Source organism: Ostrinia furnacalis, unplaced genomic scaffold (genome assembly GCF_004193835.3).
Source record: "Ostrinia furnacalis isolate ACB-3 unplaced genomic scaffold, ASM419383v2 OfSCF6199, whole genome shotgun sequence".
In the NCBI taxonomy this organism is placed as follows: Eukaryota; Metazoa; Arthropoda; class Insecta; order Lepidoptera; family Crambidae; genus Ostrinia; species Ostrinia furnacalis.
In genome coordinates, this window is record NW_021136438.1 from 152,622 (window position 1) to 169,812 (window position 17,191).

The window sequence follows — 17,191 nt, forward strand, 5'->3', positions numbered from 1 at the left end:
AAAATGTATACTGATAACAAAATCACCCTGTAGAAATATACTACCTACCTATTGTAGCGTGTGAATACTGTTTGTAGCAACAACCACTTGTTGCTGTCGTGTATTTATGCTGGGGGGTTTGTAGTAAATAACAAAACTTTCTTTATGAACATCTTTATTTCAAGGATAGAAAATTAAACTTTAGAATAAAGAAATCAAATATGAACCCAAAATACATACTTATATAAATACGTACTCATATGCAAATAAAATAACATTGAAAGTTTGCACGAGAATACGGATACATTGAAATATTTTTGGGAAATGAAGTGAAACGGCGATGACCGTAAATATGACACCATGATTATGAACGATAGCGTATGAGAGAGGAAGGATGATTACGATCGATGAGAATGTTATTTTATTACCTAAACATTAAATTCGGAACAACATTTAAAAGGCCGGACACGCGTCCACGGCCCGTCCTGTAAAAGTAAACTATTGATATCGAACACGATACTCGCGCTGCCGTCGCGGCATGGCGCCCGATGATGCCGATCGTTGTCCTTCCGAACGGGATGATTCATTCGTTTTCGAAAGTGAAGAGCGTCGTCTTTTCCTTTCGGCGCTGGCGAGACCTCATTCCGGCGGGGGGCCCGCTCACCTCTTCTTGCCGTTCTTGGGCGCGGCGTGGCGCCAGCGCGCGTAGAAGTCGGCGACGCGCTCCAGCGGCACGCCGGCGGCGGCGGCGGCGCCCGCCGGGCTGAAGTCGGCCGCCGCCGGACCGGAGTCGGCGCCCGCCGGGCCGGGGTCGGCGGCCGCCGGCGCCTCGCCCACCAGCAGCACCAGCGCGTCCGCGTCGCCCTCGCCCTCGCGGCCGCGCTCGTCGCCCACGAAGTGGTTGCAGAACTCGAGGATCTGCACGAAGTTGTGCGCGCTCGGCGGCGCCTTGCGCGGCAGCCGCAGCAGCGGTAGCGGGCGCGCCTGGCCCGGCCGCTGCGCGCGCACGAAGCGCGAGCCGCTGCGCAGCTGCAGCTCCAGCCAGCGGATGGCGTCGCGCGCGCCGCTGTCCGTCCGCTTCATCTCGTCCAGCTCTTGAAGCACTGGAAAGGGAAAGATCATCGGTCACGTCGCGTGTCTCGAAAGTGAGACTAGTGATTCTTTCACCACACAAAATTGTCAGCGCCGAGGTTCTACACATGTAAGTCTTCCGGGAACGGATCTAGGGGGTGTGTAAAAATGTATGCTCAATGTCATTAACAATATGGTGTAATTTAGCCTGTCTCAAGAGTCAAGCACCATTTTGTTGACAAATGTCAGTGATCGGTCGGCACTGCGCCGAGCTATAGGGCTGACTTCGGTAAAATGATGTGACGTGAGGTGCCAAACTGCGGAAAATGGCGGAGGAAATACATGATTTCGCATGAATTATCATGAATAACTTATTTACCTCTCAGTGTCTTGAGGCAACTTAAAAAAGTACATTCTGTGTTTTTATTATTATTTAGGCAGTTAAATACTGCACAGTATTTAGTACAACATTTTCTTTATTTTCTTCCATCATACACAAGAATACGCGTGCGCGAGTCAACGTTCGCTCGTATGTGAGGTCTTGTCGAATAGTATCCTGTAGTTTACATCGAAAACAAAACACGCACGATGGCCCACATCGTGCGTGTTTTGTTTTCGATGTAAACTCGCGGAGATGAACAGGCCTGGTTTTAGCCTTGAAAAGTCACGAGCACAGCGCCGCTCGGGTGGCGTACTGACCGACGGCGGGCACGAGCAGCACGAAGCTGCGCGCGCGCCACAGCTGCTTGACGCGGCGCAGGTGGTGCGCGAGCGCGGCGGCGTCGAGCGCCAGCAGCGAGGGCGCGGCGGGCGCGCGGCGCTCCAGCTCGCGCACCTGCGCCGTGAGCCACAGCCGGCCCAGGCGCCGCAGCAGCCCGCCCGGCGCCGCCTCCTGCGGATAACACACAATACTGTATTGTTGTAAGTCAAGTGTATATGTTACGGTCAAAGTGATAAATGTGAAAATTATTAATAATCGCCGGTTATTATGAATAACTACCGCATGATTTGGTAAATATGATTAATATGAGGTCATTTATGTGTGTATAAAACTAAATAGGCGGCTTAGGGGTGGCCCAAGGGCCACCCCCGCCGCACCTTAACCTATTTTTCACTTTAAATCAAAACATTATGTTATAGGCATCATGGAAAAGTAATATTATGCAAGAAACATTCCAAACTCATTATGCCAAATTATATTAATATTTGATATCAAAACTTTCAAAAGTTTGGTTGTACACGAGCACGTACACAAGATGTTGTTCTCTTTTATGAAATTTGTTAGTACTAAGGTTGAATGATTAAATAATCACTGTTAAATGTGATTAATTTATCACATTTACCGCGACTGTCGGTAATTATTCATAATAACCGGTTATTATTAATAATTTTCAATTTATCACATTAACCGTAACATATAGACATGTTGACACCACCAATCAATTGACGTACTTTTTAAAACTGTCAAAACCGAAATCTCCCATAGATTTTGTATGGCACTACAAGCAAGTGACGTCACTATTTTGTCAACTCAAATAACCTACTTTTTTCAATTACAATGCGACCAAAAATCGTAATTTACAGGTAATTTAAAATTAATTAAGTTATTAAGACCAGAATGAAGTGTCTTTTTAGAAAAGTTGTGATTTCGAATTATTGGAGAATGGTGTCAAACTGTCCATTGTCGATGATACTGAATAAACATTTTTTCTTTATTTCTTTCTTCAATACGTACAGTAACCTGTGATCTGATCTGATCGTAATATCTCAACAGCGTTTGTAGCAAGTGTCCAAAACAGGAGGGCCAGTCATAGAGCTATATGCTACTACATAAAGGTAAATGAACGGTGCCAGAAAATTGATGGGGGTTGACATTTCTGAATTTATAAATAAATTGGAAATTCCACATCTGAAAAGTACCAAACTTTATATGAGAAAACTTACATTATTTTTCTTAGTGTTGTGCCATTCGCGAACCTTCTTGTGGCTAACCTTAGTGTTGACCTTTGGGGGATGCAGTTTCTTGAAGTAAAATATCTTCATGGACCTGTTGAATCTGATTCTTGGCACGATTTTTGCGATATGGTTCCCGAAATCTATGAAATTCATAATTCTTATTATATTCTCTTCATATTGGGACGGTTTGTATCTGTCCAGTGTTTGCCACTCGGCTGCATGTTTGTCAAACTTGCAAATGCTTGTTCCTCGTAAGTTGACATCTTCAGATAGAGGAATACTTTTGTACTCCAGTTTGAGGTTTCTGGCAGTATACTTTGCATAATTTAATATCTTACTCTTGTTTTCATTAATGTAATTTGATTTAGGATTGAAATAGAATGTAAGTATGTTGAGCAAATCTACTACACATTGAAAGAGGGACTCCCCACTGTCACCACACGACATAATTAAATCTTTCTCTGCATAAAGCCAATCTTGTAACAATTTGATACTAGCTAAGTAGTTATCTCCAAGCAGAAAATTCTGAATTCCAAGTTCATTTAGTTCAGCTGGTTTGTCTTTAGAATCCCTTTTATCACCAAAAGATTTCGGGGGATGTTTTCCATTAATTCCTACTGGTTCCTTGGCAGACTCCTCTATGTCTCCATTTTGCTTATTTACCTCCTCTACATCAGAAGCCTCAGTGTCAGAGGCATCACTTTTGGATTCGTCTTCTGATGGGTATGTAGAATCAGACAGTTCTTCATCTGAACAAGATTCATCAGTTTCAACTTCACTGCTCTCTGTGTCTGCATTGCTCACGTCCGAGCTTTCTGATGAAGCCAGTCGGCGTCGCCTGCGTCTTTTTAACGACTTTCTGCCATTTTTCGCATCTCCATTCTGCAACTTCTCAGGATCACCATCCCCATCAGAAGGCACCTCCTTAAAGTGAAGCTCTTCACAGCTGTCATTATTTCCATTTATTTCAATTGTGTCTTCAACTATTGGATTTTCCTGCACAGACTCCACTTCATCTTCAACTGACTCAGTTTCTTGAACCAGCATTCTTCTTGCCCTGTACTTACTTGCAGGATTTTTCAATCCAAGTAATTCAATTTGTTTTAATAATTTTTGTAGGAGTTGTGAAAGTAATGCAAGAGTAAATGCTTTGCAAGCAAATGCTTTAACTTCATCAGTTTCCATCATTCTGGACATTGTGAATAAGCATATCTGTACCATTTTATGCACAAGGTTAGCATTCAAATATGTTGGATTAACACCTTCTTCCTCAATGGCCTGAGTGTATTCCATATAATTTTTATTGATATCTGGCAAAGGAGCCTTAGTAAAGTCCATACAAACTTTAAGTTGTTGAGCAATTGTATTGCACCTTTGTGGTATGTTTGTGTCATCTTTTCCAAGATACCATATCTCAATCAAAGAAAGAAAGTTTGAAATTGTATTTTGTACATGCTCTCCTTGTGAAGGGAATTCGGAGATGTTAATTGTCTCAGTGAATTGATTGTTCTTTTCAAAAATCTTAGTCAAGTTGCCCATTGCTCCCTCAAATGGGGCTTCAGTACTGAGACATTGGATATAGTAACAGACAGAGTCTAAGTTATAGTTTTTATCCATGTATAAATTCCCCAGTTGATTATATGGCATGCCAGAGCACAAGTCAACATGAGCAGCTTGGAGGTAGTAGCGAGCTGCTATTGATGGATCAAGGGACTGAAATATCTCAACCTGGTAGCGGCTCAGGTCCCCCAGATATATCAAGCATGAGTGGAGGGCAGAGCGGCCAAACTGCAACAGTTCTTCAGTAGGTGTTGTATTTATTTCATCACCTTCTTCATCTTGTGGCAACATTGTGTAATCCAAGTCCTTGAAGTCAACTTTAAATTCTGATTGAATTCTTGCTATGAAGTGATGGAAATGACCTATTCCACAAATAATGTGGGTAAACAGGTAGCTATCATTCTCATTGTCCACTTCTCTTAGCTTTTTCGCGGTGCACACGGTGTCGTAGTACACCTTACGCCACAATAGTTCCAGACATTTTTTCCCATATTCTACTGGGTCAAGAAAAAGTAGCTTTTCGCAGTTATCTCGGAGTTTCTGCCTTTGAACTTCTGTAGAGGTGGAGAAAAGATCAGGAATGGATCGGCAAGTGCTGGTCCTTTCGCTGATACGTCTTGCTACATCAGTTACATAGCTGAAAACAATTGATACAAGTTTATAAGTGTGACTGAGGTAAAAAGGTAGTTTTGAAAATTAGTAAGACAAAAATAGGAATCGTTAAGATCAACATAAAGTAACTTTAACCAAATTTGGATTACATAGTATTAAAACAACCTTACCGATAAAGTTTTTTGGCCTTCTCATTGCGTTCTGCAACTTTAGCCTCAGATAAGTCGTTACATCCGTTCTTCATTTTTCAAGTCATTTTACTTCCTTGTCAAGATATTGATTGTGAAATTGTTAGATATATGTCTTGAATGTCTGATTTATTACTCATATCAACCATTTCTCCAACGTCATTATAAACTTTTGATCTCGATTTTGTAAAAAATTGTAGGAAATTTTTCGTGACAAAACAAAGCACAGACCAAATAGGGAGATGACGTCTTTCCTGTTTTTTTTATTAAAAATGGGTCGTGGAACCATGGTTTGGCCAAGTAATTGAACGGATATGTCCCAGACAAATCAGTGATGCCATATGTAAAAAAACTACTTTAAGACCATAAAGAAAAAGATGAATGTCAGGAAAAAAAAACGAATGTCATTGTTGTCAAGTCAAGTTGTCATCAAACAGTGACACTCAGTTTTCATTTCAAGTTTTTTGAAATTCAGAAAAATATTTTTACATAGCTTTAATTAAAAACATGGATGGATCTATGTGCGTATTTTTGGGCATTAAAGTAAAACCAGGACCCATTGAGCGTCATAAACTTGAAAACTTCAGCTTGGATAATACTGTGGGACTTCTTAGATCGGAAGCAGAGAAAAAGGCTAATGTTCCGTCTACGTCGTTGGGTTCGTATCTACTCAGTGCCTCGGTACAGTAATTAAGATCACCTTTGTCTTGATATCGCTTCTCATACCTATTCCCAAACAGTTTTTTCTGTAGTAGGTACTATTCTAACATCACTTTGTTTGACAGAGCTAATACACCACGGGAAAATCTTAAAAGATGACGCTACGCTGCTAGATAGTGGCGTAAAGAATGGTGAGATGGTACATGTAGTGAAGAGGAAGTTTCAGGCTGCGCCACCCCCGCCGCCGTCCTATTCCGATTCAGAGTTACAGCAGCTGAACACATCTCTGAGGACCTTAGGCTGTACGCCTAATGCTCCTGGGTGGACCAGAGCTATGCAGGTATGGATTGAAAACCTTATAGATAATTGCTTGTTTCATTTCGAGTAAAACAAAAAATAAAAGAACTCTAGCCTTTTGCTTGTGACTGTTGTGACTTTTGACTGGTGTTTCAGCTCCTGAATGATGAGAATGCCATGGCAGAGATATCAGAGAGCGTACCGTCTCTGGTTGAGGACTGTTCGACGTTGTCCATTCTTCACGAAGTGGAACTACTGGCAGCGCTCGGAGCCAACGTGCAGACAATGCGACGTGGTGCCAATGCACACCCAGGGCTTCCCAACGCATTGCGGACACTCATGCGCCTTGTGCGCTCTAGCTCCAGTGCTTCCGGGACAATTGATGGTAGTGGTCAGTTTACTCTTCTTATTAGAGAATAGATAAAAAAGTAATGATCATTCATAATTATACTATATTTATAAATTGCTTGCAGCACTTGTTTTTAACTCTGAAACATTCTATTCTCCATTGGAACACTTTATAGTGAGGTCAAAAAGATTGATTGATTGATTCGCTTGCAGTTCCAACTTCTGGATTTGCATATTCCCTGGAAGCACTGTCAGAAGACGAGGATGCTGATGAGGAGGAAACGGAAGAAGGAGCAGCCGAGAGGAACCCCATCACACAGGAACAACTAGCTGCTGCTTTGCAGGTTTGCATTACGAGTAACACCCATATTTACATAATAATATGATGTTTGCTTAAGTAGCAAATCAAACGCACAGCGTTTTATAAAGCTCTGTGATTGGTTCATGTGTCACTGTGAGACCTCATAGTAATGCTTGTGAGTACAGGTGTAAGAACCAAACGAACGAGACCAAAGAAAACTTTAGTACATACAATAAAAAGGCTGGTTTGCCATCCATACCATCTTTCTTTAACTATAACATACGTCACAAGGCTGTCAAATCCCATACAAAGACACCGGTTATTGTTAAAGTAAGGTGGTGCAACTCAGCCTAAATTATCAAATTAGTGTATGAGAGGTGACTTTTACGTCGTACATTTATGTAATCTTTAGGTGAAGGTACCAGACTGTTTCGTGTTTACAAATAAAGATGTTTACTGCAAGTGAAATGACTCATCGTTGACGTAAATGTTATGATAACAACATTTTATGCAACAAACAAAGTATTTTATTACTGTGTAATCAACCAATAAAAAACTACTTGGGTCACTGAGTTCAGAAAAAAAAGATACTATGTATATTTTCAGTCAGTATAGTAGCAATCTGACCTTAGAGACAAATTCTGTGCTTAATTTTATCCCAACTAATATTATAAATGCGAAAGTAACTCTGTCTGTCTGTCTGTCTGTCTGTCTGTTACGCTTTCCCGCTTAAACCTCGCAACCGATTTTGATGAAATTTGGCATAGAGATAGTTTAAGTCCCGGGAAAGAACATAGGATAGTTTTTATCCCGGTTTTTGAAACAGGGACGCGCGCGATAAAGTTTTTCTGTGACAGACAAAATTCCACGCGGGCGAAGCCGCGGGCGGAAAGCTAGTGCTCAAATAAAGTTGTGGCATTGTTTTTTCCAAACTGGCTTCAATCAGCCTTTTATGTAGTTATTCCCGTAAAGTTATATTCTACTACAATCGTTAGGCAGCGGCAGCGCCGAGTTGTGCGGAGCAACGACGAGTAGTGGAAATAATGAATTCTGATCTGAATGGTATTCAACACACTTCTCTTCTCAGCTCCACTTTGGTGGAAACTGGGCCTATTAGAGTCAAAACCTGATGCCCTTGGTCAATATCACTTTTGACTGGTTTTTCCTGTCAAGTGGTTTTGACGGAGCGAGGGTGTTAGTCAAAACCACTTTTAATCACAAAAAATCAGTCAACACTTAACTATAGATGACCCACGCTGAACTGTCCCACCAAACTCAATGACAGGGGGGCGCTACCATCGTTCAACTATATGGTTTCCAACATGGCAAAAATCGGAACCAGCGATTCGGTATTGACGGTGGCGCCCCACTGTCAATGTCCTGGATAGGACAGTTCAGTATTTTGGAACTATACAAAAATGTAACGTTACGATCATGTCATTGTTCATGTGGCCCGCCATCTTCGTTTCCTGTCGCTGACATTCGTTCGTTTCGTTCCCAGGCGGCGACAGAGGCGGTGTCGGGGTCGCGTAGTGGCGCTGGCGGCCAGGACAGCCTCCTTCGGCTGCTGGCGGCAGCTGACGACTCAACGCGCAGCACCGAAGCCAGCACGCCTACTACCGCTGGTCAGTTCATGCTTATAGCCAAGTAAATACACTATGCGGCAGTGGCGAACTAAGTCAGAGGCCCGGGGCGACAAAGCTAGGGAATTCCCCCAGCATATTGGACGCGTTCAGCGAAATATTTTTTTTTTTATGTGGCAGGAGGCAAACGCGCGTACCGCGTAAAAATTCTAGATGACTGTAGTGTTTTTGATCTTGATGAAATTAATATTATGTAGGTTTTAAAGTCAGAAATTTTATAATATTTTTAAAGTCAAGACTTTAGGATTTGATCAAGAGAATGCGTAGGCATTTGGGGCCCCCAAAGACCGAGGGCCCGAGGCCGTGCGGGCCGCCTCTTCTGCCCCCTCTTATTCCGCCACTGCTATATGGGAAATTGGCCAAGACATTATAGTGTGAACACCATCTCGGTTACTTTCTCCTTCCTCCACCCGTGCGTCGCTCATACTTCGCTGTTCGATCTACCGTTTTGTCTCGGTTAATTTTTCGCATTACTTGCGCCATTACATTTACATCGCATGTCACGTCCACTGAACGGGTCTACGCAGAATGTGCACTTCGCAAAAGGAGCATTAATTTAAAATGTGTGAAGGTGAAAATGCACTTATTGTGAAAAGTACTTTTGAGTCAAGTGTGCATTTGAGAAGTGCACATACAGCGTCAAATCTCATTGATTGAAATAAATAAGTGAAACTTTAAAATTTTTCGCTTCAATTATCTAGCGATTTATTTATTTTCCTCCCACCATTATTTTCTATTCACTTGTTTTTCATGCTGTCTTTCTCCAGTGCCATTGCTTTTAAATTATTCTTGCACTTCGCCTGTTGTCGCCCTTTACGTTTGCCATCTATTTCTTGACTGAATTTCTCTTGAGAATCTCATATGTATATTTATTTATACCAACAATATTTCACTTTGGTCTTGCAGGTGCTAGCCGATCGATGATAACTCCGGAGATGTTTAGCGAGGCGATATCAGAGGCCATAACGCGCGCAGGCAGCACTAGGAATTCTACATCTGCCAGCACTCCTATGGACCAAGGCTCAGCTTCAGCAGGTAAGACTATACTGTTATCTTTTTTTATTTTTTTTTTAATGGCAACCAAACCTCTCTGGGAGGTTTATTTCTGCCAATGTCGAGTGAAAATTGACATAGTTATCAATAGAACGTGGGTGTTTCAGTTCTATTGATTTTTCATGGATTCCGTGGAGTTAAGTATGCCCGTAAGCAGGTTTCAAGACGCCACCGGGTCCAAAGCGGGTTGTTCATACGACAACCCACTCGACACTCGATGCACGCTCAAATTCGAAGTATTTCAATGTTTTTTATAATTTATCACTTCACTGCACTTCAGAACACAAAATAACACCAAATTTGTACACTAAAGTCCATTAAATTATAAATTGAAACAATTACCAATTAAACAGATCGACCATGCTTCCCGTTCAACTACCCTCCACGGAATCCTGTTATCTTCTATTTACAGAAAAGGGCGTAGTGTGAGTTTACGTCAAACGCGTCCCCTAGCGGAAACTTCCAAGAACTAAAATCTTCTTAAATGTTTTTAACGCTATCAATATCTAATACGTTTGATGTAAACTCACACTGTGCCCCAAGAATTACACACATCCATACTACAATGTGTATTGGGCCATAGGTATACAGTTTAAATATTTTTTGTACTTTTCCAGGGTCATCCTCAACCCTCATTTCCAGGGAAGAGGACTTTGCGCCTCAACTGCAACACATGCACGAAATGGGACTGGTAGACGATGCGCTCAATGTGCGGGCTTTGCTTATATGCTCAGGTAAGAAGTGTGTCGGTGTTATTTTCTATTTACTTTACTGATCTTTTATAAAGCCACTATGAGTGGTTTTCAAACCGGCTTTCTTGTCAAATAAGTAGGTAGGTAGGCCATATGTGTAAATATTTTTGTAACACAGAAATACTGAACGTATTTTATTTCTTCAGGTGATGTAAACGCCGCCATTAACCTGGTATTCAGTGGAGCTATTGGAGACGATTGAAAAGGATTTACAAGAAATAAATGACAAAACTTCTTTAGTCACTATTTTAGAAGTTAAACTAACCTTGATTGAGTAATGTATTGATTTGCTTAATGCATTCAGTTAATTAAGATTTTGTAATAAGTATATTTTAATAAAACTCATATCTTATGTGTGTATTTTATTTATTTGAACAACCTTCAGTAAAATTTTCACATTGTATATTATTCTAGAATAATCTAGTTAGTATAATAAAGTAGTGAATGCAGAAAATGCAATAAATAATATTTGCTTGTATAGTCAAATTCTTATAAAACAAGGTTTGTAAGGTCCAGAACAATTTTACAGTGTCTCTTATCAAAACATACTGTGGAGAGTGAAGTCTATGTTATCCTATAAGTAGTATTCATATCTGTAAGTAGGTGTAACACTATCCTATGATAAAAGTTACATTTAATAATGAAAATTTACAATTCATTACATTAATAAAGTTGGAATAAACTTGAATCTCTAAATATAACAGTTTACAAGCTATGCAAATAAGAGTATGTGTACTGTTTAGTATGAAAGGTTATTAATATTAAATATTAGACTATTGCTTTAACACTGGACTGATAATTTCTAAGGTGCCAAATAAGAAAACTTGCATCCTTTTCTATTCATCCATTCCGATTCATCCTCAAGCGACCTCCCGAGCTCCCGCCATCCAACCGCGCACTCTTGCATGTGATTCAAATCCTAAATGCAACATTACAACTGTACCAAACCCCAAAGGAGTAATTTATGAATGCATTTAATGTTTTATCTTATAGTTCATGGTGTGTTTCGCAAACTTCCTATAAGTGGAGTTGTCGCGCTTGGCGCGGCACTGCTCGCGTCGCATCCCGCGCCGGAAATACCAGCTGGCGTTATTGGGACTGGTTTCGCCAAACAGCTCAAGTTCCAATTTCTTTTTCCTAGCCTCATTTCTCAATAATGCTCGTTTTTCATACCAAGCAACGTCTTTTTCTTTGCCCTTCACATGCTTTTCGTTCTTTATTTTATTATGTGTCTCATCACTTTTGACCTTGGTATCTTCAATAAATTGGTTGATATAATTTTCACGTTCAAAATCTTTGGCAAGAAAATTTTTATCTGGATTTTTTAATACATACTCATTTTCTTGGGATGATGATATAGAAAAGTCATCATAGTCCTTTAGATAGCCCCCTTTCATCTCCCACTGTTCATACTTATTCTTCCTCTTCTGTTTCTTGTGTAACTTTTGTCTATCATGTTTCTTCCTGTCTTGTTTTTGTTTGTTGCCTGTGTATCTGTCATCTTTTTTAAATTCAGGTTCACTTAGGGACTGACCAGATAAAGTGTCCAAGTCTTTCTTATGGGGTTTTTTCTTCATAGTATCTTTATTGATGTTACTATCCATGACAAAGTCATTATATTGCTTGGTATCTCCCTTTAGTTTCTGGTTAGATTTAAGAGAATCTGCATAGCTTATTCTTATTCTTTCTCCAGAACCCTTATCTTCAATATTATTCAATTTCACTGGTTCATCAGCATTATTGATGAAAGTTTCTGTAGTGGACTCAATGATAGGTTCTAACACGTTGTTGAAATTTTCATCTTTGATTTGCTTTACTTCTGAGTCTTCTGCTGTCTGCAACTTTTTATAAAGTTTTATACTTTTTTTCATCCTTTTCTGCTGGTCCTTAATCCTTTTGTTTATTTCATCATCTAACCAGCTTTTGTTTTGCTTGTAGACATGTTTTAGTTTATTGATATCTCTCACAAAATCTTTTGCATGCCCTTGTTCCGCTTGTGGATCTAGTATCCTTGGAATGTCACCACTATCAACACATTTAGTAGGTTTATCGGAAATGTTATTCAATGAGTCCTCAAATACTTTTTTACATTTGTTTTGTGGTTTATGCATATTTTCCGTACCAGACTTTCTCAGCTCTAAATTATGCATCATTGTCAATTCTTTTAGTTTACTTCGCAAGTAAGTATTTTCTTCTTGAAGTTTGTAAAGACTTGACAGTATTTTGTTCACTGATGGAGTGGTGTTCATTGAACAATCATTTTTGGCGCCCCACATGTGGCCTATGGCCACACCGGCTGCAGTTATTACGCTTCCCAGAACGATAATATTCAAGACTGAGCTCAATCTCTTGTTCCTCCTGTGCACATATGTTTTATGTTTAAGACTATCACCAAGAAAATCGTTTTCATTTTCCAGAGACTCATGAAGCTTGTTAGTGCTGGGGTCTGGAGGACTTATTGTCACATACTGAGGGATGAGGCGGGAGGAGTCATCGTCAGAATTATTCTTGTAGTTGGTCTCAAACGGCGTGGAGGGCTCGGGGTCACTATCACTAATAATTGATATACCATCAGTATCTTCATCTTTCTCTACATTTGTGTCTGCTCTTTCACTGGAAAATAAAACATAATTATGTTTTATTATCAGCTCTGGAACACGGTTTCTAAGTAATTATAGAATTGACAAAATCTATAACAATACCCCATTAAAGTGTGAAACATATGGCCATTAATATTAAAATGAGTTCATGGGACATTTTAATCATTACTGTACAAACAGCAGAACAAAATGTTGTTTTACAAATTGTATGTTTTTATGTCCTTCATCTTATCAAAAATATTATGATTCTCTGATATCAGATACGTAACAAATGGAAGTACCTACTACATACCTATTAAGTCAGTGAAATTACGTTTTACTCTGAAGCACTACTTGTTCAAGGTCACAACGAAATTTCATCTGCATTGATAATTTATGGCTGTCGTGTAAATAAATAACAAATGTAGAATAAACTCTACACGTACCGATCATTGGTGGCAATATTTTCCGGGAATTCGGGGACTTCGTCTCCATATGATGGAATGTTTTCTATAATGGACCAACTCTCCCCTGAATCGGAGTCGCTGTGCTCTATATTAGGCCCGTCCATATTCATGTTTCTGCAACATCACGTAGGTTTATAAATCAAAGTAATTCAATTTTCAATAAAATATGACCTGCGCAAAAAGTCTGACACTTTAAATATAATTATTGCGACTTATTACTTACCAAAGCAAAGTAGTTAACTATAATTTTATATCCGAAATGAACAAATATCGAAAGTCTAGGTACGCAGTAATTTTTAAATCAAAATTTAAAGTTTTGCGACATGTTTTTGTATTTTGTTTTTGAATATTTTACACAAACACGTCAAATGTCAATTTACTGCAAAATGCAAAACTGCAAGGTCGTGTTTTGTTTTTAGAAAAAATCTATAGTCTCTGATTGGTTTGTTCTCGTTGCCATACAATACTAGACAAAAATAATATTAAGGTTAAGGCACACCGCTCTTCTCACCATGATAATAGTATGTGCGAGGCCCGCTTTACACCAAGCAATAAACTATTGAGTATTGAGTATTGAGCGGAGCGGAGAAGATAAATTTTGCTCAAAACACTTCAATTCTAAGAATGTGTTTTGTTTGTCTTTAATCAATGAGTTCGAATAATAAAATCTTAAGACTTGGCTGTATAACATGATGCCTTTGATTTGTCCTACAAAAGGAAAGAATCAAACCAAAAACAAACGTTGTCGTTGTGTCAATGTCATTAGTGTCACTTCCTTACTACGACGACGACATCGCTTGGTTTGGTTTAAGCTTTTTTGTTTATTGATTTTGAATATCTAAATGAAATAGGGGGTTGAAATATCTACAGGAAATCCAAGATGTAATTTAGACATTAGTATTAAGTACAATTCATTTATAATTTCTTTCCTTGTCAACTACAAAATTGACGAATCATGGAGGGAAAAAAAATATCATTTGGTTTTTTGAAAACGAAAAAAGTTGAGAAACCAGTGGTTGAAGAGAAAAGAGAATTCATAGAATGCATGGAAGAAAAATCAATAAAAGTCGTAGGGTGAGTAGAGCCATAACCAGGCTTATGGGTTAAAGTAAATTACAATATTTACAATAGCGAGACATAACCTCCAATATTTTGGTTTTTGTGTACTAAATCGATGTGTTACAATTTTCAGCGGGGAAGAAGTAAAAGAAGCTGCGCCTTTAATTATACCTATGAAACCTAATACACTAGTTACAGCTGAAAGATTGAAACAAATCGCTAATGAAGTGGAAAGTGCTTTGATTGAAACTGACAATACAGATAAACCACCAGTCATAGCAGCTGAGCAAATCAAAACAGAAAATGAGACATTAGACCAAATGGCGGTTAGAGAACTACTGGAAGAAGCCAAAAAAGAAGTCAAAGTTGAAACCAATGATCTCACTGTTCCAGTTTCAAAAAAACCTGGTGTTGAAGTACAAAAAGAGGTATGGTTTAATTAATATATTTTGTCTAAAGTTATATCAAATAATGTGTCCTTACATTGGCAATAAGTAAAGTGAATTTATTATGATTTCAATCATATTACATATAAATATTTCAGTCAACCCTGGAAGATTATGAGGATGTGCCAATTCAAGAATTTGGTTTGGCCATGCTACGTGGCATGGGGTGGACACCAAGCAAAGAGCAGTAAGTGTAATTGAGATCAGACTGCTTTTTGCTGTACTAATATCTTTTTATGTACCTACCTATGTATTTTTATTTGAATTTATTTAATGCTTGGCTTATAGACACTGAAGCTAGACTGTACCAACAATTAATTTTGTTGTATCAAATTGCTGGTGTGTGAAGAGTTAACTCCATGTTAGTCTGCATATAAAAATTGCAGGTCCAAGTATAAACAACCTCAACTGCGTCCAAAGGGGTTAGGCCTGGGTGCAGATAAAGTTATCACTGATAAACAAAAGAAAAAAGCAGCTGTCAATGAGAAAGGTGAAGAATTGTCAATTGTAAAAAACTCTTTTGTGAAGATTACGACTGGAAAATACAGTGGCTACTATGGAAAGGTAATATTCAATTATTTTTGGCATTTATAGAGTGCATGCTGAGTAACTAAAATACTAAATATGTTTATATTTCAGGTTGTTAGTCTTGATGAAGATAATGGCCGTATAATGGTAGACATCACAATGAAAAAGGAAACTGTGAGCCTGAGTGAATTTATGATGCATCCTGTCACCAAGGCAGAGTTTGACAAAGAATCCAAAGTCATAAGTATGTACTGCAGAATATACTTTACTTTCTTGAAACTGAATACTGTCCAAGTATTGCAACTTGCTTTTCTGATATTAGGCAATAAAGCACCTTGATTTCTCTTCACAGATGCCATTGAGGATTTATCTCTTGACATCACCTCATATTTTAAGTTGACACCTCCTGGCCAAATACATAATACAAGGTACAACACTTGGACATTTATTCTGTTTCTATTATGTCTAAAGTCATATAAAAATTATTGTGTTTTTAGATGCTGATTCATTTGATGAATACAAAAAAACTGAAAAGTTATCTCAAAAATCTTCCAAGAATGACTTCAAGGCAAGTGATGAAAAGCCAAGATCTCAGGACAGGGTAGAACCTTCATCAAGTGGCAAAGATTCAAGGGCAGATAGAAACAGAAGCAATAATTCTTCAAAGGCTGAACATAGCAATTCTTCTGGAGGCCAAAGGGAAAGATCTAGGAGAGAATCTTCAAGCAGTGAAGAGAAGGCATATAGAAGAAAAAAGAGTAAAAAGAGATACAGCAGTAATGACTCTCTGAGTTCTCTCTCTGATTCAGATAAGAAACAGAAGCATAAGTCAAGTCGGCGGCGATACAGCAGCAGTGACTCTGATTCGGATTCACCAAAGAGAGAGAAAAGAAAACGCACACCAGAAAAAAAACGTGACATTGATAAGAAAAGAAAAGGGAAGAAAAAGAAGAGGGACAGAGATCGGTCGCCTCATCATTACAAAAAGCATAGAAAATAAGTGTCAAATGTAATAAACGTTTTAATAGTAATCTTTGAGTCTTATTTTAACTGGTTTATTACCAGTTGTTGTTGTTGTTGTTTCCTTTCGCTTTTCTATGGCTAAAGAAGTTCAGAGATTCTCTTTCACAAGATCTCGTTTTAATTTATGAGCCATGGCTCTATCGTACGCCTGACTTCTTCATAAACTAGGTACCTACGTACACAAAATAATTTAACACTTTCAGATGTGTTTAGGATCCAAACCATATATTATCTACTAGTCAAGATTAATTAGGTACTGGTCCACAGAGACTAGAATAAAACTCTCATCCACAAAATTACGGTGTGCCTACATATCGCTCGATCCTGTGAGATGTAACTAGTTACATAATACTCGTCGTCGATATATCGATGAGAGTATGCGGCGTTGACCAACGGACTGCATGTGACAAGCTTAACGAACCACTGCACAATATTCCCGCCGCCAATCAAATCATTTACAGTAAACGGCACACCTACACGAGCACGCAGTTACAGAGTTTAATTAATTTGATAGGGTTTTTTATATTCACTATTCTACGATGTAGATTTTATTTTATTTATTTTTACTATAATTTATACTTTACGTCTTTCACAATTTATACTTTACGTCTATCAAATGTACTTAATTAGATAACATATTTTCGTACGTAGTAACTGACTAATAGTAGT

At 38.9% G+C, this 17,191-nt stretch overlaps 4 protein-coding genes across 5 annotated transcripts; 2 read left to right on the forward strand and 2 right to left on the reverse strand.

Moving 5' to 3' along the window:
* Positions 1-304: 304 nt before the first annotated feature.
* On the reverse strand, positions 305-5,607 carry Smg5 (Smg5 nonsense mediated mRNA decay factor). Its single transcript, XM_028317364.1, has 4 exons — positions 5,349-5,607; positions 2,995-5,203; positions 1,750-1,942; positions 305-1,082 (listed from the first exon to the last, which is right to left on the reverse strand). Exons 1-4 carry the CDS (start codon positions 5,420-5,422, stop codon positions 640-642), a joined length of 2,919 nt encoding a protein of 972 aa, XP_028173165.1. The 5' UTR covers positions 5,423-5,607; the 3' UTR covers positions 305-639.
* Positions 5,608-5,789: 182 nt separating this feature from the next.
* LOC114362093 (ubiquitin-like protein 7) lies at positions 5,790-10,772 on the forward strand. Of its 2 annotated transcripts, none has more exons than XM_028317361.1 (8): positions 5,790-6,024; positions 6,152-6,366; positions 6,480-6,708; positions 6,885-7,015; positions 8,474-8,597; positions 9,522-9,650; positions 10,286-10,402; positions 10,567-10,767. In XM_028317361.1, the coding sequence occupies exons 1-8, from the start codon at positions 5,874-5,876 to the stop codon at positions 10,620-10,622; spliced, it is 1,152 nt and encodes a 383-aa protein (XP_028173162.1). In that variant the 5' UTR covers positions 5,790-5,873; the 3' UTR covers positions 10,623-10,767. The 2 variants fall into 2 exon arrangements, with proteins under 2 accessions (XP_028173162.1, XP_028173161.1); XM_028317360.1 differs by having other exon boundaries at positions 5,874-6,024; positions 6,480-6,714; positions 10,567-10,772.
* Positions 10,773-10,898: 126 nt separating this feature from the next.
* On the reverse strand, positions 10,899-13,877 carry LOC114362092 (uncharacterized). Its single transcript, XM_028317359.1, has 3 exons — positions 13,690-13,877; positions 13,446-13,580; positions 10,899-13,033 (listed from the first exon to the last, which is right to left on the reverse strand). Exons 2-3 carry the CDS (start codon positions 13,574-13,576, stop codon positions 11,395-11,397), a joined length of 1,770 nt encoding a protein of 589 aa, XP_028173160.1. The 5' UTR covers positions 13,577-13,580; positions 13,690-13,877; the 3' UTR covers positions 10,899-11,394.
* Positions 13,878-14,239: 362 nt separating this feature from the next.
* On the forward strand, positions 14,240-16,531 carry LOC114362107 (G-patch domain and KOW motifs-containing protein). Its single transcript, XM_028317376.1, has 6 exons — positions 14,240-14,540; positions 14,659-14,953; positions 15,070-15,158; positions 15,358-15,535; positions 15,611-15,743; positions 15,997-16,531. The coding sequence occupies exons 1-6, from the start codon at positions 14,422-14,424 to the stop codon at positions 16,497-16,499; spliced, it is 1,317 nt and encodes a 438-aa protein (XP_028173177.1). The 5' UTR covers positions 14,240-14,421; the 3' UTR covers positions 16,500-16,531.
* The last annotated feature ends 660 nt before the right edge of the window (positions 16,532-17,191 follow it).